Source organism: Salmo salar, chromosome 16 (assembly GCF_965601325.2).
Source record: "Salmo salar chromosome 16, fSalSal1, whole genome shotgun sequence".
Lineage (NCBI taxonomy): Eukaryota > Metazoa > Chordata > Actinopteri > Salmoniformes > Salmonidae > Salmo > Salmo salar.
The window spans coordinates 41986609-42012897 of NC_138306.1; the positions used below are offsets into that span (position 1 = coordinate 41986609).

General features: G+C 42.1%; 1 protein-coding gene across 1 annotated transcript; it reads left to right on the forward strand.

The window, feature by feature from the left end:
* The first annotated feature begins 424 nt into the window (after nucleotides 1–424).
* Nucleotides 425–23853, forward strand: LOC106573540 (adaptor related protein complex 1 subunit mu 1). Its single transcript, XM_014148669.3, has 12 exons — nucleotides 425–643; nucleotides 4385–4541; nucleotides 4857–4924; nucleotides 5140–5270; nucleotides 5504–5651; nucleotides 5842–5968; nucleotides 6298–6440; nucleotides 10434–10505; nucleotides 10643–10801; nucleotides 10983–11108; nucleotides 17598–17673; nucleotides 23206–23853. The coding sequence occupies exons 1-12, from the start codon at nucleotides 602–604 to the stop codon at nucleotides 23226–23228; spliced, it is 1272 nt and encodes a 423-aa protein (XP_014004144.1). The 5' UTR covers nucleotides 425–601; the 3' UTR covers nucleotides 23229–23853.
* Nucleotides 23854–26289: the final 2436 nt, after the last annotated feature.

Here is a 26289-nt window from a genome sequence, read left to right on the forward strand (position 1 = left end):
ATAGGATATATGAGCTCTTATGTGAGGGTTTATGTCCCAAAGCCTTTAAGATGTTATAACTGCCAGAGGTTTGGGCATGTGGCAACAGCATGTAAAGAGAAAATGAGGTGTGGAGGGGAGGATGAGTGTGGGGATGGTGTACAACCAAAGAGCTGTGGGGGTGCTCATAGTGTGGCATATGATGGGTGTGAGGCAATGAAGATAAGAGAAAGCTGGTGACGTTCATTGCAAGAGCTATCAATAGCACTGCTAAAGTAGTGTCTAAAACAGAGAGGATTCAGCTCATAGTGAAAGCGGCTGGGAGACATCAGTTTATGATAAGGTTGACATGGGAAGAGGTTCGAGATTACCTCATCAGCCGAGGGTGGAGTCATGTATTACTGGATCTATGACAGCTTCCCGGAAGTGGAGCATATAACGTTTTGTGTCTTCTGGTTTGTGAAGTGACGTGTGCACAAAACCCGGTCAATGGTAGCGAAAAACACCTAGCACCCCTTGTTGGATGCTACCGTACCGCTACATATTTTTATATTGCAATATTTAGATATTATAAATATATTTATCACCAACTCGTAGTAAGTAACGGCGAACTAGAAGCAAAATGTCAGCCAGTGCGGTTTACGTGTTAGACCTCAAAGGCAAGGTAAGAGGACATGCCAGATTTGGGTTAGCTAACGTTAGATAGCTAAATGACAAGTGTTTCACATTAAAATGTTTAACTAATAATGTATTGTACGTTTTGATGAACAAGTTACAATATAAAGCTAGCTATTTTACGTTCTAAGAAAAATATAGAGTATTGAATTTGAGAACTTTATGTTGACATGGGAAAGTAGTGATGGGAAACCGAGGCTTTCTGAAGCCTTTGGGGCTTTTACCAAATTGTGCCGAAAAACGGTTAATTACTCGGAGCTTTTAACAATGCACATTAGTGATGATCGTCGGTGCCAGGCGCGCCGGTTCCAGTACACAATTTTGTTTGGTTAAAATGTATGAACTCACAACGGTAAGTCGTTCTAGATAAGAGCGTCTGCTAAATGACAAAAATGTAAATGACATCTGCTGGTCAGCAATGAAAAGTAGCGTTTGATGTTTATACGTTTTTTCCACACTATTCATCAAATTTCAATGGTGCAGCGGTTAGTCGCTAGTCTTCGTAGCCTACAATTAGTTACTATTGCGTTGCAGATTCGTACCTTATATTATGCTTCCCTTTTTTTGCTGTGAATCCCTTTTTTTTTGCTATCAAAAACGTAATCTATGGCATTATGTAAGATCCTTAAGACAAGTAATTGTTTAAAGCTGCAATATGTAGGTTTTTGGGCACCCAACAAAATTAGCATAGAAAAGTAAGTTATAGATCAGTCATTCTCGGTGAAAGCAAGTAAGACGAGGTAGATCTGTTCTATGTCTCCTATTTCTATGCTTCATGGTCTTAAGTCTTACTTTTCATTATTTAATTTTTGATTTTGTACCTGAGCATCAAACAGCTGAAAATACAATATATTTGGTTATGGTAAATATATTTCACAACAGTTTAGATCGACCTGGCCAAGGCTTTCGACTCTGTCAATCACCGTATTCTTATCGGCAGACTCAACAGCCTTTGTTTCTCAAATGACTGCCTCGCCTGGTTCACCAACTACTTCTCTGATAGAGTTCAGTGTGTCAAATTGGAGGGCTTGTTGTTCGGACCTCTGGCAGTCTATGGGGTACCACAGGGTTCAATTCTCGGGCCGACTCTTCTCTCTGTATAGATCAACGATGTCGCTCTTGCTGCGGGTGATTCCCTGATCCACCTCTACGCAGACGACACCGTTCTGTATACATCTGGCCCTTCTTTGGACACTGTGTTAACTAACCTCCAAACGAGCTTCAATGCCATACAACACTCCTTCCGTGGCCTCCAACTGCTCTTAAACGCTAGTAAAACCAAATGCATGCTTTTCAACCGTTCGCTACCCGCCCGACTAGCATCACTACTCTGGACGGTTCTGACTTAGAATATGTGGACAACTACAAATACCTAGGTGTCTGGCTAGACTATAAACTCTCCTTCCAGACTCATATTAAACATCTCCAAAACATTTCCTATTTCGCAACAAAGCCTCCTTCACTCACGCCGCCAAACATACCCTCGTAAAACTGACTATCCTACAGATCCTCGACTTCGGCGATGTCATTTACAAAATAGCTTCCAGTACTCTACTCAGCAAAATCGATGCAGTCTATCACAGTGCCATCCGTTCTGTCACCAAAGCCCCTTATACCACCCACCACTGTGACCTGTATGCTCGTCGGCTGGCCCTCACTACATGTTCGTCGCCAGACCCACTGGCTCCAGGTCATCTATAAGTCTATGTTAGGTAAAGCTCCGCCTTATCTCAGCTCACTGGTCATGATAACAACACCCACCCGAAGCACGCGTTCCAGCAGGTATATCTCACTGGTCATCCCCAAAGCCAACACCTCCTTTGGCCGCCTTTCCTTCCAGTTCTCTGCTGCCAATGACTGGAACGTATTGCAAAAATCGCTGAAGCTGGAAACTTATATTTCCCTCACTAACTTTAAACATCAGCTATCTGAGCAGCTAACCGATCGCTGCAGCTGTACATAGCCCACCCAATCTACCTACCTCATCCACATATTGTTTTTATTTACTTTTTTGCTCTTTTGCACACCAGTATTTCTACTTGCACATCACCATCTGCTCATCTATCATTCCAGTGTTAATTTGCTAAATTGTAATTACTTTGCTACTATGGCCTATTTATTGCCTTACCACCTCACTCCATTTGCACACACTGTATATAGACTCTTTTTTCCCCCTATTGTGTTATTGACTGTACGCTTGAATATGCCTTCGCCCCCATTCCCTGTCATTTGAGTGTACTAGACCCCGCGACTCTACCTGCTGAGCTATCGTTCATGTGACGCTACATGAAAAAGTCTATATACAGTACATTGTAAGTACGGTGTCCAGTCGAGGTCCGTGTTTGAAAGCAGCTTGGAATCATAGAATTCACCAGAACCACGGCAAAATCAGTGGCACCTCGCATTTTGCAACACACGTTTGAAAAACCATGTGATCAAACGAATCTTCGGACGTCATTAATCACGTAATAATGTTCCTTTTGAAACGAACATCGGTACATTGTCAGATCAGTAGTGCTTTGAAAACCACGCGAAAGTAATGTTACTTAGCTAGCTACTCCACCAGCTGGACTGGTTTTGAATGGACTGTTTCTTTGGATCACGTGATGCATTAAAGACGAATTCTGCATGATTATGGTAATGGTGGTGGCCTTGTGAATAGTAAGCTGTATTACAAGCCTAACGAGAGGTGTTATCATCCATGGTTGTCATGACCACCAACAGTTGCCCTCATCCAAAGGCTAGTTTATTAGGTACGCCCGTCTCCTACCGGGTCGGTACCCCCTTTGCCTCCAGAACAGCCAGAATGCTTCGGTGCATGGAAACGTTGCTCAATTGATATGAAGGGACCTAACGTGTGCCAGGAAACATTCCCCACACCATTACACCACCGCCATCAGCCTCTACCTTTGACACAGCCACGATGTGGACATGGACTCATGCTGCTGACGCCAAATCCTGACTCTGCCATCAGCATGATGCAACAGGAACTGGAATTCGTCGGACAACTCCTCAATTGTCCAGTGGTGATCGCATGCCCACGAGTTGCTTTTTCATGTTTTTGCTGAGAACCCTGTATGGGCCTCTGCTGCAATAGCCCGTCCGTGACAAGGACCGGCGAGTTGTGCGTTACGAGATTCCGTTCTGCACACCACTGTTGTACTGTGCCATTATTTGCCTGTTTGTGGCCCGCCTGTTAGCTTGCAAGAGTCTTGCCATTCTCCTTCAACCTCTCATCAATGAGCTGTTTTCACCCACAGGACTGGTGATGACTGGATGGTTTTTGTTTGTTACACCATTCTAAGTTAATCCTAAACATTGTTGCGTGTGGAAAGTCCAACACGCCTGGCACCGACGATCATACCACGATCAGTCGCTTAGGTCACTCGCTTTGCCCATTCTAACGTTCAATCAAACATTAACTAAATTCCTCTGTCTGCCTGCTTTTTATAGCAAGCCACGTCCACGTCACTCGACGTACATAGGAGCGAACCATTTGAACGGGGTGGTGTGCCTAAAACTGTCCGCTGTGTGTGACGGCTCAAATGCATAGTCCAGTTATGATGACCCATGTAGATTTTTGTGTTCCATATCAAGGACACTTGAAGATATGAATACATTGCCAGTGATTCCTGTTCAGGATGTTGTCAGGAGACACAGGCCATGTCGATGTCCTAACATGAAGGATAAAGTGAGAGTAAGTTCCTGTTGATTTGTTTCACCTTTTCAGGTTCTGGTTTGCCGTAACTACAGAGGAGATGTGGACATGTCAGAGATTGAGCACTTTATGCCTATCCTCATGGACAGAGAGGAGGAGGGTAACTTATCCCCTATCCTGGCCCACGGAGGTGTCCGCTTCATGTGGATCAAACACAACAACCTGTACCGTATCCTTACTGCCACTCACTCATCCTTTCACAAAATGTGTTTACAACTACTGCCTCAATATTCCTTTGCCTTTCCAATATTAGAGTACCCAATACAAATGGGAAAATTATACTTATCTTGCGCTTTGTAAAAGGGAGCGTGATGGTTGGTTTTATTGCTTAGGTCAAATATACTACTACTCTGAGAGCTCACAAAAAGATCACTTCCAGTAAATGCCACTTTCAGTTATTTCTCAAACTGACCTCCTTTTCCAGCTCATGTTTGTTTTACTTATCAGCCCCACATCAACTTCACCTTAACATATTTTCCATCAGTTGTAGCAACGTCTAAGAAAAATGCTTGTGTCTCATTGGTCTTCTCTTTCCTCTACAAAATTATTCAGGTGAGTTGCATATTTTGTCTATTGTGTGTGTTTACTATGGCGGGTGACGAAAATCGTAGTCTTATTTGGCCAATTATTACCCATATGTTATTACAGATGTTTAACTGGTAAGAAATGTGTTATAGCTGGTCTTTGAATTATTATATGAAGCACTGCTACCAACTTCATGAGAAAATGCAGTTGGGTAACTTTATTAAAGTCCTTTGTCTCTTCAGGTTTTCTCAGAGTATTTTAAGGAGTTGGAAGAGGAGAGTATCAGAGATAACTTCGTCATCATCTATGAGTTGATGGATGAGTTGATGGACTTTGGCTACCCCCAGACCACTGACAGCAAGATCCTTCAAGAGTGAGTATCCTCTCCAGCCCTTAATCAGTCTCCTAAACTCTGTACAAACCCATGTTTTGCTTCCATTAAACATTTTCAAATCCCTCCAAGTTAAACACAAGATACGTAGTGATCTACACTAGTGTATGTACCAAATATCTAGAATTTCACCCAAGCACCCAGTATGGCTGCAGACAGAGTGGAATCTGTCATTGTTGGCCTATCCTCTCACCCTGTTTGTCTCTGGTTTTTAGGTACATCACCCAAGAGGGGCACAAGTTAGACACGGGGGGCCCGCGCCCCCCTGCAACCGTCACCAACGCAGTGTCCTGGAGGTCAGAGGGCATCAAGTACAGGAAGAACGAAGTCTTCCTGGACGTCATTGAGTCTGTTAATCTTCTGGTGAGGCCCCTTGTCACGTCATGTTCTAACACTCCCTTCCCTCTAATACAATCGTGGCATGCAATGTTTATTTTTGTCTGACAAAATCATTCAGTGTTTTATTGAAATACTATCAACCATTTGAACTTAGACACATTTGAGCAATTCTTGTAAAATGTCTGATACTTCTCCTTTTCTCATGTATGTGCAGGTCAGTGCGAATGGTAACGTGCTGCGCAGTGAGATCGTGGGCTCCATCAAAATGCGGGTGTTCCTGTCAGGGATGCCCGAGCTGCGTCTGGGGCTCAACGACAAAGTTCTCTTTGAGAACACTGGCCGTGAGTTCCTCTGCACTGTTTGCCACTGGATGGGCTACAATTCAGTTAAAAGACAAATGCATGTAGATTTCAAAGCTGTTTCTGTGTGGATTCTCAGCCCAAACTTTAGACACTTAGCCTTTTGCTCACAATTTCCCATAGACATCAATGCATGATTTGAAGACAGTTGGAGTTGTGCACACATATCTCAAGTTAGGATTCAGCTCTTACCTCTAATCTATTTCAATTAAACATAGCTTTCATTTTCTCAGAACTGTACTTGTACCAAATCCAATCCTCTAATGCCCTCTCCAACTCTCCATATTTTTCTATTGCTGTGCTCATCACAGGAGGGAAGAGTAAATCAGTGGAGCTGGAAGACACGAAGTTCCACCAGTGTGTGCGTCTGTCCCGCTTTGAGAATGACCGCACCATTTCTTTCATTCCTCCTGATGGAGAGTTTGAGCTCATGTCCTACCGCCTCAACACACACGTATGTACTGTATCAGAGACGGGCCAGTTTAATTGCATAAGATGGGCTTGTCATTATAGTTTGTTTTCCCGGACAAAGATTAAGTGTAGTCTTAGACTAATAGTGGAGTTTCTCCATTGAAAGGACTTTAGTAAATATACAGTGCATTGGGAAGGTATTCAGAACCCTTGACTTTTTCCACATGTTATGTTACAGCCTTATTATAAAATGTATTAAATTGTTTTTTCCCCTAATCAATCTACACACAATACCCCAAGATGACAAAGCAAAAACAAGTTTAGAAATATTTGCATATTTATTACAAATAAAAACCAGAAATATCACATTTACATAAGTATTCAGACCCTTTACTCAGCAATTTGCTGAAGCACTGTTGGCAGGGATTACAGCTTTGAGTCTTCTTGGGTATGACACTACAGGCTTGGCACACCTGTATTTGGGGAGTTTCTCACATTCTTTTCTGCAGATCCTATCTAGCTCGGTCAGGTTGGATGGGGAGCGTCGCTGCAAAGCTATTTTCAGGTCTCTCCAGAAATGTTTGATCGGGTTCAAGTCCGGGCTCTGGCTGGGCCACTCACGGACATTCAGAGACTTGCATTGTCTTGGCAGTGTGCTTAGGGTCGTTGTCCTGTTGGAAGGTGAACCTTAGCCCCAGTCTGAGGTCTTGAGCGCTCTGGAGCAGGTTTTCATCAAGGATCTCTCTGTACTTTGCTCTGTTCATCATTCCCTCAATCCTGACTAGTCTCCCAGTCCCCACAGCATGATGCGGCCATGGTCATGTGACGTTTGGCATTCCGGGCAAAGAGTTGAGTCTTGGTTTCATCAGACCAGAGAATCTTGTTTCTTACTTCCTGACTGATGTCTTGAGATGTTGCTTCAATATATCCACATAATTTTCCTTCCTCATGACGCCATCCATTTTGTGAAGTGCACCAGTCCCTCCTGCAGCAATGCACCCCCACACCATGATGCTGCCACCCCTGTGCTTCACGGTTGGGATGGTGTTCTTCGGCTTGCAAGCCTCCCCCTTTTTCCTCCAAACATAACGATGGTCATTATGGCCAAACAGTTCTATTTTTGTTTCATCAGACCAGAGGACATTTCTCCAGAAAGTACAATCTTTGTCCCCATGTGCAGTTGCAAACCGTAGTCTGGCTTTTTTATGGTGGTTTTGGAGCAGTGGCTTCTTCCTAGCTGAGCAGCCTTTCAGGTTATGTCGATATAGGACTCATTTTACTGTGGATATAGATACTTTTGTACCTGTTTCCTCCAGCATCTTCACAAGGTCTTTTGCTGCTGTTCTGAGATTGATTTGCACTTTTCACACCAAAGTACGTTCAACTCTAGGAGACAGAACGTGTCTCCTTCCTGAGCGGTATGATGGCTGCGTGGTCCCAAGGTGTTTATACTTGCGTACTATTGTTTGCACAGATGAAAGTGGTACCTTTAGGTGTTTGGAAATTGCTCCCAAGGAGGAACCAGACTTGTGCAGGTCTACAATTCTTTTTTTGTTGTTGAGGTCTTGGCTGATTTCTTTTGATTTTCCCATGATGTCAAGCAAAGAGGCACTGAGTTTGAAGGTAGGCCTTGAAATGCATCCACAGGTACACCTCCAATTGACTCAAATGATGTCAATTAGCCTATCAGGAGCTTCTAAAGCCATGACATGATTTTCTGGAATTTTCCAAGCTGTTTAAAGGCAGTCAATTTAGTGTATGTACTGACCCACTGGAATTGTGATAGTGAAATAATCTGTCTGTAAACAGTTGTTGGAAAAATTACTTGTCATGCACGAAATAGATGTCCAAACCGACTTGCCAAAACTAGATTGTTAAGAAGAAATTTGTGGAGTGGTTGAAAAACGAGTTTTTTTTTATTGACTCCAACCTAAGTGTGTGTAAACTTCCGACCTCAACTGTACATAAAAAATGTAGTCTCAAGGTCAATGAGGATAGTGGATATGAGGGTTTAAGTGAGATTGCTTATAACAGCGCCACCTATAGGCCAATCAGTACCATTCTTTTTGACATAGTTACTCATCGTGTGCCAAAGTTTTGACCATATCAAGGACAAATAATAATCTAAGAATAACAATAGCTTCGCTGTGAACCCCTCATGATAACTTTATTTGTATAGCGCTTTTCAATACAAGTGCTTCACATCATAAAATATAAGTACTTACAAAGACAGGAGGAAGGAGAATGAAAAAAGATGGCCAAATAAAGTCATACATTGAAATCATACATTAAAAGCATCTTTATAAAAATGTGTATTCAGCAGGGATTTAAAGCTACTTTGTTGGGGAACGGACCAAATTCAGAGAGATGTGAGTTAGACCTTTCATTCCCATTGAAAGCAAGTCTACAAAGCAGTAGATCTGTTCTGTGTGCCATTTCTATGCTTCCCGTTCTGAAGTTTCGTTTTTGCGTCTTTTGGTTTTGTACACCAGCTTCAAACAACTGAATATACACTGAACAAAAATATAAACGCAACATGTAAAGTGTTGGTTTCATGAGCTGAATAAAAGATCCCAGATATTTTACATACATACAAAGCTTTTTTTCTCAAATCTTGTGCACATTTTGTTTATATCCCTGTTAGTGAGCGTTTCTCCTTTGCCAAGATAATCCATCTATCCGACAGGTGTGGCATATCAAGAATCTGGTTAAACAGCATTATCATTTCACAGGTGCACCTTGTGCTGGGGACAAAAGGCTGCTCTAAAATGTGCAGTTTTGTCACACAGCACAATGCCAAGTTGAGGGAATGTGCAATTGGCAAGCTGACTGCAGGAATGTCTACCAGAGCTGTTGCCAGATAATTGAATGTTAATTTCTCTACCATAAGCCGTCTCCAATGTTGTTTAGAGAATTTGGCAGTACGTCCCACCGGCCTCACAACCGCATACCACGTGTATGGTGGTGTGTGGGCAAGCGGTTTGCCGACGTCAACGTTGTGAACAGAGCGCCCCATGGTGGTGATGGCGTTATGGTATGGGCAGGCATAAGCTACGGACAACAAACACAATTGCATTTTATCGATGGCAATTTGAATGCACAAAAATACTGTGACGAATACCGTTTATTTTTTATTTTTAAGGCATCTGTGACCAACAGCTGCTTATCTGAATTCCCAGTCATGTAAAATCCATAGATTAGGGCCTAATGAATTTATTTAAATTGACTGATTTTCCTCATATGAACTGTAACTCAGTAAAATAAGTGACGTTGCATGTAGCGTTTTATTTTTGTTGAGTATACAATATTTTGGGTTATGGAAAATGTATTTCACAGCAGTTTAGATGGTACAATGATTCTCAACTCAATGAATGCTTGTTTTGTCTCACAAACTGACATTAGGCGACACTATTAGAATTTTAGCAACCAGGAAATGGCAGCGCGATTTCTGCATGGTGCATCTTTAGTCACTGAATCTGCAAGCCCTTTTTTTTTTTTAAATGGCTATTCTCAATTCAAAGGGCTTCAAAGCCCTGTTTTAATGGAGATTCTCAATTGAAATGGCTTCTTAGTCCAAGACTAGGCTTTATCTGTCTGGGAAACCGCCCCTTTTGGGATGCGCATGCCATTAGAAGTGTTCAAGTAGAAGTTGGAATTCGTACTTGGTGAAACTGCCACATCCATTTGCGACATTACAACTACAAAGAAGTTACTTCAAACAACGTATACTGTTTTCTTCCCTTGGACGTCATTGCATGTGCGATAGAACAGCAGAGTGTACTTTTTTTGTTGTTGCTACGATGCTGGATGCTCCTCATCTGGTTTCATCAACAAAAACAATAATGCATGCGCTGGGGTGAACAGTGGCACTGTTTCACCTTATGCAGATTTCAGCTTTAAGGTATTCATATATTTCTATGCATATGAGATTGTGACATTATGCATATATGAGAAAGACGTGTCAAAGCAGAAATGACCCTTTAGTTGTCTTGTTGAGAAGTAGTTTTTTTAAGCCTTAGAAATGTGTTGTCCCCAGGTGAAGCCCCTGATCTGGATTGAGTCTGTGATAGAGAAACACTCCCACAGCAGGATCGAGTACATGATCAAGGTAAACACCAGCCCTACAACGTTACCCAGCAGCTAAGATAACAGTATGCTTAGGTATCAAATCAATAGTTAACCACGAAGCTATCATAAACACAATAAGCATGATCTTCTGAAATGCAATATATTGATCTCACTCAGGCTAAGAGTCAGTTCAAGAGGCGGTCCACAGCCAACAATGTGGAGATCCACATTCCAGTTCCCACAGACGCCGACTCACCCAAGTTCAAGACCACGGTGGGCAGTGTCAAGTGGATCCCAGAGAACAGCGAGGTCGTCTGGTCCATTAAGTCATTCCCGGTGAGTACAACAACACACTGGACTGCATGCTAAAGTAGACCATAGTTTTCAAAGTGGCGTTCTTTGAGTGACTGAACATCATAACCACAAATACAGATCTCAAGTGTCACAACTAACCTGGATAAATGTATGTGAAAAACAACACCATGATCCTAACTGTTGCTCTTTCATCTTGTCTCAGGGGGGTAAGGAGTATCTGATGAGGGCCCACTTCGGTCTGCCCAGTGTGGAAGCAGAGGACAAGGAGGGGAAGCCCCCCATCAGTGTCAAGTTTGAGATCCCCTACTTCACTACTTCTGGCATCCAGGTAAGATGCCTTCCTCGCTGCAGTACCTCTTTTATCCACCAGGGGTGTCTCTTGTTGCTTTTAGTATTGGGAAACTGGTAATCATTCTAACACATGATGGAGCTATTGTAACACATTTGAGGTCCGGCTGTTCAAGCTGAGACCTGAGGTGTCTCGTTTGGTGCGCTTGATTTGCTGCTTCGGGGTCTGGTGCTGTTTATGTGGTATTTTGACTACAGACTGTATGACACTGTAAGTTAACACAGGGAGAACAACATCCCTTCATCACCATAGTGTTTGCCTGGTGGGTCTCTGTCAGAGATGTTGGTCTCTCTGTCACAAAGCTACACTGGAGAGCTTAGGAGTTGACAAGTTGCTCTCTTTCTGGGAAACAGCAGAATGTGTGCACTGTATCCAGAAAGATCTGCACAGGTGCTGTATAGCCAGCATCAGGCAATTGCCCCCCCCCCCCCAAAAATAAAAAACGATACACACTGCTAAAAAACTGCTTTTAGCACTCAAAATTGCCTTCTTGTATTGAGACATTGTTTTGACAAATACTGTGACATAATGGTCAACAGCTTGTTGATGGGATGGTTAAGAGAAGAACTATTAGGAGCACAGTTCAGTGTGCAGGTCCGTATTGTTGTGGGTCAATGTCATTCTCTCCCTGACAGCCTTCTGGGAGCTGTGGGTCCCCTGATAGATCCAATCAACCACCAGATCTGCCACCAGGGAAATGACTTCATAGCCCAGAGAATCAAAGGACAGCCTTTTCATTGGCTCAGAGGGGGTTCTTTCGATCCGGGTCTTTGTATGCCCTCAGGACAGCCTGAATTTGTCGGGGCATGGACTGGGCAAGGTGTCGAAAGCATTTCAAAGGGATATTGGCCCATGTTGACTCCAATGCTTCCCACAGTTGTGACTCATTTCTCTGAACAGGTGAAGAAAAACATCACCAAATTCACTGGGAAAACTTTACATAGGATGAAGATGTAGTACTCCGGCACCTCCTTACTACCTGTTAGGGTGGGGTGGTGGGTCCGTGCCTGGCTTTTGACCATTTCTTTGGATTCCTCATGTCGAACTCGTTGTTAGGAAAAAGTTTTGTCCAAATCAGATGTTAGTTTCTATATTTATTGAATATGATATGAATCCTATAAATTAAAATGGTCAATTTGGGTGAAATCAATTTGTTTAATTTCTCAGATCAAATTATATTTCAATAGAATGTTACAATTACCATAATTGCATCTGTTTCTAACGAACAATTTCAGACCAATCTGAGAAGGTGGGTGTCAACCCTCTAGTGCTTTCTGAGGTGAAACGACCGGTATCATGTTTTGCACTGGACGCAGCACATTCAATAACATCCCACACATAATTGAGAGGCAGGGGATTAAATTACACTTTGCTTGAATTTCTCTGGAAATCAGGAAGTTTTGGCACTAATGGAAAATGAGGGACTTTGTAATGAAATCAAGCTACGGAGTTATTGACAGTGTCTTCCTGTTATGTTCTACCAGAGAATGGTCACTGAAAGGTTTCATCATCACTCCAAGATGCTCTCGTTAACGTAGCAACACGTAGGCCTACTTAACCCCAGTAATGGCACCTTGAGGAAAGAGTTGCTTGTAAACCGCAGCTCCTCAAAATAACTCACTCAACCAGAGATCAATGGAGACATCATCAGAGAGATGCCGCTGGAAGCTGCTATTTAGGGAGTTTGATTGAGCTACTGTGTGTTTTGGCTCTGGCTGACCCCAAGGCCACTTCGCTGGTGTTCCAGGTCCACTTGAATTGTGCAGAACCCCTGAGCCCACCGCACACCACCAAGGATCTCTTCTAGCATGGAGGGAACATTTAGGCAGCTTGGACTTATCATGTGAAATCCATAGATTAGGGCTAAATGTAATTTATTTCAATTGACTGATTCCCTTATATGAACTCTAAGCCAGTACAATGGTTAATTGTTTCATGTTGTGTTTATATTTTTGTTCAATCTAGTTTATCAACATTTTAAGCTAAACATTATGATCTGTTGTATGAGCCTCATTGCTTTTTAAATGTTTTTGGATGTAGCTTAGGCCTACTGGTTGTTTGGGATCATTCATCTGACAGCTCCCAGTCTGTTTGGAATAAGTCATTTCTTTCTTGCACAGAACGACAAGCTGACCAATAGAATAGGTATACTTTTGTACTATGGAGGATAGTAGATTGACATAGGTTTGTGATTTTGCTGTTCGTTACTCGTCTTGTTGGCTGAGGAAAAGTACACGTGGACCGTTATTCTAACATCTTCAAATTGGGATCGGAATTTGTTAAGGACGCACACTATTGCATCCTGTTCTGTTAAAATGAATTAGGCCTACTATAATCTGCATGTGATTTCAGTCATTCTGAGCATTATGGGTGGACGCCCTAATCAGGTCATGCACCCAATGCATATTGGTCCGGTACATTTCTTAAATGTCCAGTAAATTAAAATTCTGCCGGTCAAGTGTCCGGCGTCCCATTTTCCTAATGGAAACCCTGGTGTGTGGGCGTATGTGTGCGTGCCTCTGCGTTTGCCTGGCTACATGTGTGAGCGTATGTGTGCGACTGTGCGTGCTCACTTTCTCCACGCTCCCTTGTCTCTCGCACACGACATGCGGCACCAGCAACAACAAAAAAGAAAAGGGGAACCACATCAGCTCCTTAATTAGACAGTGTGGTATATCAGAGCGTATCAAAGTGGTGTTTAACCCCACTGCCAGCCTTGCCAGGCATACAGGCAGATGTGCATCAAGCTCCCCAGCCATACCCCATCTGAGGTAGAAAGGGAAGTTTAACACCAGAGTGGTTGGACTGCTGTAGAGGCAGGGGCTGCATTTGTTTCTTTATAGCCTGCTGATGGTAGGGGAGCCACATCAGGGCTCATCTTCCCCCTCTAAGGGATAATTACAGCTAGGTTCCCCCTCCCCTCAGACACAGTGGCGTGACCCACCAGCCCCTCAGATGTACTCCATATAGGCCCAGTCAACCACCAGAACAGAACACATGACCAACTGCAAGTACTCATGTACTATAAAATGTACAATACATACATCATAGTCCATATCATGTTTGTACTGTGTATGAAAATAAGTATTGTGTTTGGCACAGACATCCTGAAAAGTAGATATTATTGTGTGGTACTATTCAGGTGCCCAAGAAAGTGATTGGTTGGATGTGCCTTTGCTGTAAGTTTTGTAAGCACATGATCATTTGATGTAAATAAACAGTTGTTCCTGTTTTGGGGTGGCACAGGTAGCCTAGTGGTTAGATCGTTGGGCCCCGAGCTGACAAGGTAAAAATCTGTCGTTCTGCCCCTGAACAAGGCCGTTAACTCACTGTTCCCCGGTAGGCCGTCATTGTAAATAAGAATTTGTTCTTAACTGACTTGCCTAGTTAAATAAAGGTTAAAAAAAAATATATAACTTCTGTTTTATTTATTTTATTATCGGACATCTATCAGTAGGTAGTAGAGCTATCATCTATACCTAGTTGTTTTAAGAAGAACTTAAACAACTTGTTTTATATTGGACCCTGGTTGACAGATTCAGTGCCTATTTTAGCTTCAGCATTAATTGAAGCTATTGATTTGATCAACATGAGGCAAAGAGCTATTGAAATGGTGAATGATCTACCAGAGCCTGGAGAAAGCACTTATAAACAACTACTGTCTCTGTATTCACATTCTGTACCATCAGAAATCCTTGAAGACTGAGGACACATTCATCCCCAAGCTAAATGTGCTGTATTTCAAGAGGGTGTCCTTGAAATATGGCATATTTAGCTTGCTCCAAATGTGTCTGAAACTTTTTTACCGACTGTGTGAAATGTTGCCAAATCGTGCCTGCTTTGGTCTTACAGTAGTTTATAACAACAAACATCTGCATTTGTAAGGCTCCAGACAACTTAGACATAGTGTATAGTAGGCCACACCTCGATTTAGCTGTGTTTTATTACAGAATCACATCAGCCAACCTTGTTACTGTCTGTGACTAACTGGTAGTGTAGGAATATGGAGCTACCAATTTCACCACAGGCCATGTAGAGTTGTAGACAGGTGAACTAATGTTGGAGATGTCAGAAGGAGAATAATGCTTGTCCTTGTTTCACCCTGTGGGTACTATTTCTGTATCTGGCGGTTTCTCATTATGACTCTTGATGACTAAAACTTTAGAAACTGTCAAATATTAGGGAACTTTGAATAGGCTCAGTTATGGTACCATGTTTAGGCAAGATGAGACTAAAGGTTAGTGTGACTCTTGCTGATTTATAGTATGAATGTATCGATAAGGCCAAGTGTGCAAAGCTGTCATCAAGGCAAAGGGTGGCTACTTTGAAGAATCTCAAATATAGAATATATTTTGATTTAACACTTATTTGCTTACTACATGATTCTATATGTGTTATTTCATAGTGTTGATGTCTTCACTATTATTCTACAATGAAGAAAATTGTAGAAATTAAGAAAAACCCTTGAATGAGTAGGTGTGTCCAAACTTTTGACCGGTACTGTACATCATTCATAATATTTATTGCTATGTAGGTTTATGTATGAGCTGGTAGCACAATTGAGGTTAGCTAGGGACACTGTCAGTGATAACCACCAGGCCTTTCTGAATTGGCCTTGTAGGCTTGCCTTAACTGCTAGCACTCCTGTTCTGCCAATGACAACCACTGGACCTGACTGATGTTAGCTGTGACATGCCAGCACTGAGATCCTCCTGTTCTCACAATGAGAAAAGCCTCTACTGTCTAGACTGCAGTCAGACACACACTCACACCGCTCTGAGACAGTTCAGACAGTCCTCCCATATGCATATAGACCTATTCATTTTGCATTGTGTATCGGTTGTGTGATCTGCCTCAAACACCCTTTAGATCTTAAATTACACTTGGAATTGGCGTTGTGCGCAAATGGGAGGAGATTTACAGCTCACAGTCCAAATACAGCGCTAGTCTGACATGAATAATGTCAAGTCAGCAGACAGATTTACCTCGGTGGAGTAAATTATGTGTTTGTTTCCTACTAGGTTGCCTTTGCACCAGTTTATGGGATCACAGCCTTTTTCATAGGAGAATGCAGCAGCCCCCTCTCTGTAGCCGTTTTTGTATTTTATTAGGATCCCCATTAGCTGTTGCGAAGCAGCAGCTACTCTTCCTGGGGTCCACACAAAACATGACATAATACCCAACATTAATAGACAAGAACAGCTCAAGGACAGAACTACATCAATTGTTTCTTTGCCTGTTATGAGACAAAGCAATCTTGTGTGTCTTGGAGGTAGGTTGTGCCCAAGTACTAGCGGTGTTCACACCTTTCTGAGCGGAAGATCAAATATTTATTTTGGGTGGCCGACTGCATGCCTGTTGCATCTTCATCAGGACCACCAGACAGATCAGACCTAGAGGTGCTCATTGAGGAGCCTTTAAGGGCCAATGATGTCCTGGCTTTCTCCATTATGGCCCAGTTATGATTGATGGTACCCTTGGTGTAAAGAGTTTTTGCATTAGGGAGTGAAACAATCATCTTCCCCATATGGTGTTGATAAAAAGCTCAGTATTTATGTGAAGAGAGCTTGGCTGCGGTGTGGTGTGCTGAGTCCATTTACACATAGTCAAATCTGCCTGTCAGTGTAATTCTCTGGGCTGTTATTGCAAGTGTTTTATCTTGGGGAAGATTTAAGACTCAATCCCCCCCACTCTCTATCTGTTAGAATCTCTGAAGGTGGTCCTCGTTTCAATGAGAGCCCGGCCATGAAACGATGGGGGAATATTAAGCTCAATTAATTATAAGAGCACCATGAAGATAAGCATATTAAAGGGATACTTCTGGATTTTGACATGCTAGCAGTTACCATAGACTTCTAGCCATTGTACTAACACTAGTTGGCAATTGCGCTAACGCCAAGACGCAGACATAAAAATGGTATCCACAAGTTCATCTGACTCTAGGGAAGGGGATAAAAGGCTTTATTGGAACAGTTAGCCCCCTCGTGGTATGGCTCGATTTGGTAAATTCTTTATGGAAAATGATGCAATATGTGTACCCTTGGTGGATCTTATTCAATAGGTTGTAGTTTGAAGAATTGATCATTTCACACAGGATTGGGAAGTGCTAGTTCCCCACTTTTTGTTTTAATATCTCAAATGTTCTTAACCACTTCTTCATACCAGCTTGTTTCTGGAATGTGAAGTTCTCATCTGCAGACATTGACTTGTGTTGCAGCCAGGGCATATTTGACCTTAGTGGTTGTTGCCTGAAACGTGGCATTGTTAATGTTAGTATTTGAGTGAATATAAACAATAAAATCATCCTGGTAAAAACAATGCAGTATCATATACAGTAAAACTGATTTTGTTCTATTCATTATAGTGTACTTTACAACCCCTCCCCCCACCTTCCTCACTTGGAACACGGTTTGCTCTGTGTGATGAAAGACATGTTTTGTGAAAACGTTTGCTCACTCTTGTTTTTAGGTGCGCTACCTGAAGATCATTGAGAAGAGTGGCTACCAGGCTCTGCCATGGGTTCGATACATCACACAGAACGGGGGTAAGGTTGAACATGCTCCACACCATGTAGTAGTAGTAATAATAATAATAAGCATTCACACTCTTCTCTCAAAGAAGACTTCATCTCAGCCCACTATACTGTAATAATGATCTCTCATTATCATACCACCCACTAAACATCTGCATGTAAAACACCCTGTCATCTACCATCAATATTATGTGTTCAATTGTGCATCTGCTCCGGTCCTCTGTGGTTCGATTGGCTATCCTGCTCTGTTGCCCCTCACATTATACATGTATTGGCATTTTTATTGGTTTCAATAGTTTCAGTAATTGCAGCACTGAATGTTGCTTCAGGGACCTTTTTTTTTCCCTGCCATGGACTACATCTAGGAGACACACTGCTAGCAAAGGGTCTAACGCCAGTAGATTTGGTTATTTTCTCTCCCCTCTTCTGCTCTACAGTACATCATGTTGTGAGGTTCTACAGTACAGTCTGCAGTCCGTCTCTCTCCAGGCCTCTCTTCCTGATAAGGTTATCTGTGCAGATGGTCTGAGACAGGGCCCCTCCCACCTCTGATTGGCAGGAAGGAAGTAGCCAGGCAATAGCGTTGTTCTTGGCGGTCGCTGGCCAGCTGTCATACTGTACTACACCCCGTCGAATGGCTGCTGAATTATAAAGCAGAGCAAACCCAGCCAATATTAATTATCTCCAATATCAACCAGAGGAAGGCATTCATCTCCACTCGACTGGGCGCTTGTTTTGATACTTTGTCAATCTGGGGGGGTTGAACCTTTTGGTCCGGGCAGTCTTTTGTCTGCTCTGTGCAAGGTCAGACAACAGGTCCTGGGTCTGTTTTTGTCTGTGTGTGTGACTTGAAGATACAGTTGAAGACTAGCCTATTTGGAATCACTGACTCGCTGATGGAATTCATGTCAATCTTTTTACTACAATAAAAGTATTCTTCTCTTGAAATGAGCCCAATAATATGTTGCAATATCTTTAGGGCGTGTACATGATCCCTATTATCAGGCAGGTGTGCTATTATAGCAATAAGCATTATAGCAATAAGCATTATCACCTGAAGTCATATGGATGTAGCATGGTGACTACATGGCTGAAGCATGGGGTTGCTCTTCTGCATTGTTAACCACAATACGCTATTCATTAGCTAGGCCACACTCTAAATGTCATCTTGTTGCTTGCTAAATGTTCACAAAAAAACTCCCAATGTCACTAATAAATAATGTGATTTTTGAGTTTAAAAAAAATAAATACTGTGTAATTGTGTGCATTTTCCAGTGAATATAGGCCTACCGTTTATGCATTCAATTGGCCGACGCGTTTCCCGCTGGTACTTTTTTTTTGTCATGCCAGACACCTCGTTTGTAAAACACTGCCAATTACGGTACAAATGGAGTTGAAAAATGAATCGTACAGCATTTAAAAGCCATGATCAGGCTCTTTTCAATAATTGCAATCAAAACTGTTGTCTTCCTGAGATTGCAGTTATAAATGTTGTGCAGTGACTGGGCTTATTTGAACATATTATTTTCCACTCAGCGATCACCTGTGTGAGGAGTTGCGCGCTTTTGCCACCCAACAATGGATATTCAGCTGATAAACGATATGGCTACTTAACAGCTTCAGGAATTAATCTGTTATTAAACAATTATATAAACTTGACATTCAAGCAGCTCAATAGTGTAGGCCTACATAAACCTTTCTTTGCAAATGACATCGCTGTGTACGATGTCTGATATGAAAAAAGACTGAAAAACAGATGGAGGACTTTTTATTCTGTGATTGTGTGGAATCCAAGTGCCAATGTTCAACTCAGAATTGGGCTTCCCGCCTCCGCTGAGATGTGTCCGGCACGAGGACGTATCCTACTGAGGCGGGGCTCTCGACACCGAGAGGGAAGGCTTCCTCCGCTTGGAAACCGACTGCTGATTTAATAAATAGTGTGACGCGTCAGATGTCGGGAAGATTGTTAAGAAATAAATATAAATTATTATTTTCTGTTTTGAAGTTTGAAAATGTACTGGCTCAAGTGGCCATATGAAAGCTTCAATAACTTGCCCGGTAGAGGTTGCTGGGCCAGCGGGCAGCCCTGAATGTCGAGCTCTGCCTTCGTACCATTCCTGTACCATACCGGGGTATACAGTATTACCAGCAGTGCACACAAGGGCCGCTATTTTCTTTCCAAACATAAAAAAAAATGATTAATTTGTCGTACAAAACAAAATTAGGAGGCAGAGATCTTTATCCAGGAGGGGATTTATTGTCTCTGCTGTAAACAACAAGCTTGATCTTGCAAGTTAGCAAACCAAATGCATCGCTGGAGCCCTGAGCTGGAGATCATTTATTTGGCACCTTACATGCATAAAGAAGTGGCATAGCATGCACCCCCCTGAGCTTTAGGGCACCTCAAACCCCCCCAAAACTAATGCAAATAGTCTGTGTAGCCATTTGATTAGCTGTTCAGGAGTCTTATGGCTTGGGGGTAGAAGCTGTTTAGAAGCCTCTTGGACCTGGACTTGGTGCTCCGGTACCGCTTGCCATGTGGTAGCGGAGAGAACAGTTTATGACTAGGGTGGCTGGAGTCTGAAGTCTTAAGTATGGGTGATAGATTTCATACTGGAGTGGTTAGACCTTAACTGTTAGTGTATCGCTGAATACTTACAGTAGATGTACTGTTCATATAGATTAATCTTTAAATTCTTTAGTTTAACACAGATATAAAAAATAATATTTAAGAACTGTGGCAGCATACTGCACTTGTTGTATCTGACCAAAAGGGAAGTTCTAGCCACCCTTTTCCATACTAGGCATCTGTATTTGTCATGTGCATGTGTGGCATATTCCATTAGTTCCACTTAGAGTTCAAAGAATACTAGAGCTTTTGTTTGTTCCTAATTAATACAAAATTCAACTTTGTTCAACCCTGTTATTAACTCAATGTGTTTATGTAAGCTGTCACGGCAATCAAGCGACACAGGAGATCACTGATGTGTAATTATAAACTTTGTGTGAAGGTGTCTTCCCAGTTAATTACAAACATCTCATGTACTCTGGGCAGTGCCAAGATTTAAGTCCACATTCACCCCCAACAGCCCTACTGAATACAAGCCAACGCCACCTGATCTGAGTACTTGCATCATCTTGATGAGCTCTGGATTTTAGTTGCCACACTGGGCACCCGTTTCCAGACTGTTTCCTTGCCAGTGTCCACCGCAGACTGCTACCACACAACCATTTTATTTTCTTTTGTTCAAGAAAGTGATGCAACGTTAGCAGCCTTAACTGGCAGATGATTCAGTCTGAGATGTATTAATTTTAAAGAGCAAATGTAGTTAGACATCCTTAATATTAAGCGTGGCACCCTGTGGTTTTATTAACCTCATCCATTAACATTTACAACTTCAAAGGGAAAGAAGTGAATCATTATTGACCTATGCCTAGCCTATATGACATATCACTCTGTTATCAAACAATGAAAGACGAAGTACTTCAAATTCCACGTTTCATATCACTTTTAAAGAGGAGCAGTGTTATTTTATGGGGAAGTGATACACTTCACTGTACAACAACAAAGCAGTGGCCCTAAGTCAACTGGAGGCCTTGATCTCTTTGGCAGCCTAGTGTTTTCTTCAGGCTGATTGAAAATCCTTGTCAGATTTGCAGAGTGGCCTGGGGGCCTTTATGTGGCCTTAGGTCCTGATTGGCATGTTGATGGCGGTTGCTGTGGGGTCACATGCCTGTGGTTTAGTTTCACCCCTGCACCGACAAGCACTTTGTTGTGGACGACGGCATGCGAATGGCCAGGAGTGCCAATGTCCCTGTGTGAGTGTGCAATGGCCAGGAGCCTGAGTCGGCAAAGCCACGCACTGTTTCCATCTCCGCAAGAAGAACTGTGTGTGTGTGTGTACGTTTTTGGGGAGAGGGGCGCATAGGACCAAATTAGAGATCTCCCATGAGCGGGCAGTAAAGGCCTGTAAACACAGCCTATCAATTACCACAGCCAAAGTAGTCCTAGACTTAAGCTGTCTTATTCTACCCCTTTTAATATTCTCTCTTTAACCAGCATGTGTTTGATGGTTAAGGAGGAGGAAACCAGTAGAACCATTGTCTAGCCCGTGGCATGTGCTTGCTACAATTTTAAAAATAGTTTATCCATCTGAGTCGGTTATTTAGACTGATGTGAAGACTGGATTAGAGAGTTCTGTTAAGTATCATATTTTTTAAGAAATGTCATATTACTGAGTAGTAGTATTTTGAAGTTCTATTAGTTCTATTCTATTAGTTGTTAAATGATTTAAAAGGGTCAAAAAGTCTTCCGTTTTATGCACATGAAACATTTAGAAAGCGAACCGTTGAGTTTCACTAGGAGTAAACATGTTGTGAAATTTAAAGCGTGTGTGGCAGGGACTTGTGGGCGTCTGTGTTAGATTCTTCATAACTTCTGAATTTGGCACAGAATTTCTCGATTACAAATATGTCAGTAGTGTGTTTCAAAGTCAACTCACGTCACGTAACAATACTATTGGGCTCCGGGCACCATTGTTCCAAGTGCCCTTGGTTCCCCTAGCAACCACAGAAACACTGTTCCACCTTAACCTTTGCACTTAATTGCTCTTAAAGCAGATACGGTTCAAGGCAAATGAAAACCAGATACGCTGGGCTTGGGGCAAACCATTTCATCACTCCACATCTAACGTTCCACACATCACACTGTTTCCATAACAAACTGTTTTTTTAATTGTTATTACATACATTGAGGCTGTTTCTTAGGCTAAAGAGTGATTTTGGAGAAGTTTCTACTAACAGACGGTACTGATCTCGTTAAATCTGGCCCATGCTGCGTGCTTGCCCACGTTGTGACGCGTAAGAGGACACACAAAGTCCACAAACATAAAGAAGTACACAAGCCAGTGTGTGGGTGGGTGGGTGGGGGACTGTGTGGAGGGTGTGTGTGTGGGGGAGTGTGGATGTCATGCTCACCTCTACTCAAAACTCTGAGATTCCTGAACAGATAAGTAGTCAGAACTTGGCCTGAGCAGAGAAACCAAACTCGACACAGCTGTGTGCTTCCCATTGTAAATCTGTGTATTTAAGATGTTTGTTTACAACTCATACTGCCAAGCAAAGCACCAGAGAAACTTAACTCAACATCTCCTTACTTACACACAATCTTTGGTGTTAGGGAACCAAAATAAGGAAACTTATCCTTGAGCTGGTTCTGCTGGTTTAATCAGTTGTCTCATACGTACTTGTCCTCTGTTAGTTTTACAATGGGTGGAGCCAGCTCCCAGGAGACACATCCGCTTTTCTTTTGTTTGGCTCTAGGAATAATATTGAAACACTAATTCGTTTTGAATTATTTTCCATTGTGTGTGTGTGTGTGTTTGAGGTTAAGGTGGAAGGGTAGGAAAACGGCTTCTCTAAGCATTAGCTTTTATGGCCAAACCGATTTTATTATATATCAGTCAATATCCATGTATGACTGTGGGCTAAATTGATGTTACTGATTAGATCACTAATGATATTGGTTTCCATTTTCTTTTCCAGATTACCAGCTCCGAACCCAATAGAAACTGCAGCAGGAAAGGGAAGGGCCCATATTTCTATGGATGGAACATTGTTGGTCACAGATGTGTAATTACTTCTAGTCCTTTGTCATGGACATTTGTTGTCAATTGACTTCATTTGTTTTCTTTTCAAGTTTTGAAGTTTGTTTCATGTTTAGTGCCATAATACAAAAATTATATTCCTCTGAAAATTCTAAATATACATTTTTATTTGGTTACAGTTGTGCTCTAAAAGTAGTGAGATGTATGATATTTCTATAGTAGGTCAGTTGCAAATATTGAATACAATTGTTGATACTCACCCCTTTTCCATCTAAATCACCTGCTTGCAATGTGGTCATATATTTTAAAGGTCAATTTCAGGTGTTACAAGTTGAGTGTGACCAACGAAACAGTGAAGTGTTATAAGAAGTTTAATGTGAATTTACACACAGCGTTCTTCATTTATCGGTTGTCCTGATTACTTAGTGATAACCTGATGCAAGGTTGAAAAAGCTCTTCAATATATTGTCTGGTCCGGAATCATCGGACATCATAGTCTGTATGGCTGTTATGATGAGAGTAAGGTACATTTGTGCAGATCGAAGTGAGAATGGTCAAACTATATAATAAAATATTTGCCACACCAGTTTCTATTGCAGTTCCTTTAGGCCACCATTACCTCTGTGAATAATCAAATCCTGAATGTTTATTAGGATGTATTAAGTTGCTAATTAGCTGTTGATACATTTTAATATTTTGTGGTCATTTTCATCTGTTTTGTTTTCTTATCCTCACATTGGTCAGTGGAATACAACATGCTCAATGGAAGGCAACATTTTATAAACCGTTCTGAATGAAGCTAGCTATTAAATGGTATTGTTCATTGCTAGCAGATATTTTAGATGACTTGTTAACAGTTGACTGCCATGGTTGCTTCAATAAGTTCTCAAAAACTTGGCCAAAAACTGCAAATTTGCAAAAACATCCCTATAGTGATCCACCCCCCATCAGATATTTTCTCCCTCATAAAATAAAAATGTTATGGTCTTGTTTGCTATAAACTGATGTTTATGTCCAAATCAAAGAGACAAGTCTGAGTGGTTGTGAGTTTGAGGTTTCTCTTTCTTGTCCATTCGTTTTGATCACAACACCGTTGTGGCGAGAGCTTTTGCTTATGCAGAAAATGTATCTGAAAGTGTCATCGATTTTGACGACTTTTTTTTTTATACCTTCAGTTCACATCCAATTGATCTTTTAAAATGAACGTTTCAAGCTGATATCAGAGGAGCTTGCTGTGGCTGTATCACTGGAGGATCTGGATTGATGCCATCAGATCGGCGTGAAGCAGAAGAACGTTAAATACCCTTGCATGATCGTATTTAAACGAACTACCAGACCAAAGTCAACATTCCTAGGGCACGGGGGTAAGGAGATCAGGATCCAGGTGGGAAAGGGAAGTGTGGAGTGCAATAGAAATTGTATCATCTGTGGATTTGTTGGTATGGTATAAAAATTGGAGTGGGTATAGCGTTTCTTGGATAATGGTGTTGTGAGCCATGACCAGCCTTTCAAAGCATTTCATGGCTACAGATGTGAGTACTACAGGTCGGTAGTCATTTAGGCAGGTTACCTTAGTGATCTTGGGCACAGGGACTATGGCGGTCTGCTTGAAACATGTTGGTATTACAGACTCAGGCAGGGAGAGGTTGAAAATGTCAGTGAAGACACTTGCCAGTTGGTCAGCGCATGCTCGGAGTACACGTCCTGGTAATCCGTCTGGCCCAGCGGCCTTGTGAATGTCAACTTCTTTAATGGTCTTACATCGGCTGCGGAGAGCGTGATCACACAGTCATCCGGAACTGTTGATGCTCTCATGCATGTTTCAGTGTTACTTGCCTCGAAGTAAGCATAGAAGTTATTTAGCTCGTCTGGTAGGCTCGTGTCACTGGGCAGCTCTCGGATGTGCTTCCCTTTGTAATCTGTAATAGTTTGCTAGCCCTGCAACATCCGACGAGCGTCGGAGCCGGTGTAGCACGATTCGATCTTAGTCCTGTATTAACGCTTTGCCTGTTTGATGGTTCATCGGAGGGCATAGCGGGATTTCTTTTAACCTTCCGGGTTAGAGTCCCACTCCTTGAAAGCGGCAGCTCTACCCTTTAGCTCAGTGCGAATGTTGCCTGTAACCAATGGCTTCTGGTTAGGGTATGTACGTACAGTCACTGTGGGGACGACGTCCTCGATACACTTATTGATAAAGCCAGTGACTGATGTTGTGTACTCCTCAATGCCATCGGAAGAATCCCAGAACATATTCCAGTCTGTGCTAGCAAAACAGTCCTGTAGTTTAGCATCTGCTTCAACTGACCACTTTTTTAAAGCTTCCTGCTTTAATTTTTGCTCGTAAGCAGGAATCAGGAGGATACAGTTATGGTCAGATTTGCCAAATGGAGGGCGAGGGAGAGCTGTGTACGCGTCTCTGTGTGTGGAGCAGAGGTGGTCTAGAATTTCATATCTAATTTTATTTGTCACATGCACATGGTTAGCAGATGTTAATGCGAGTGTAGCGAAATGCTTGTGCTTCTAGTTCCGACCATGCAGTAATATTTAACAAGTAATCTAACCTAACAATTTCACAACTACCTTATACACACAAGTGTAAAGGAATGAATAAGAATATGTACATAAAAATATTGAATGAGTGATGGCCGAACAGCATAGGCAAGATGCAGTAGATGGTATAGAGTACAGTATATACATATGAGATGAGTAATGTAGGGTATGTAAACATTATATAAAGTGTCATTGTTTAAAGTGGCAAGTGATACATTTATTACATCAATTTTTCCATTATTAAAGTGGCTAGAGTTGAGTTAGTATGTTGGCAGCAGCCACTCAATGTTAGGGATGTTGTTTTTACCTCTGGTTGCACATTTAACATGTTGATAGAAATTCAGTAAAACTGATTTAAGGTTCCCTGCATTAAAGTCACCGACCACTAGGAACGCCGCCTATGGATGAGCGTTTTCCTGTTTGCTTATGGCGGTATTCAGCTCATTTAGTGCGGTTTTAGTTCCAACCTCGC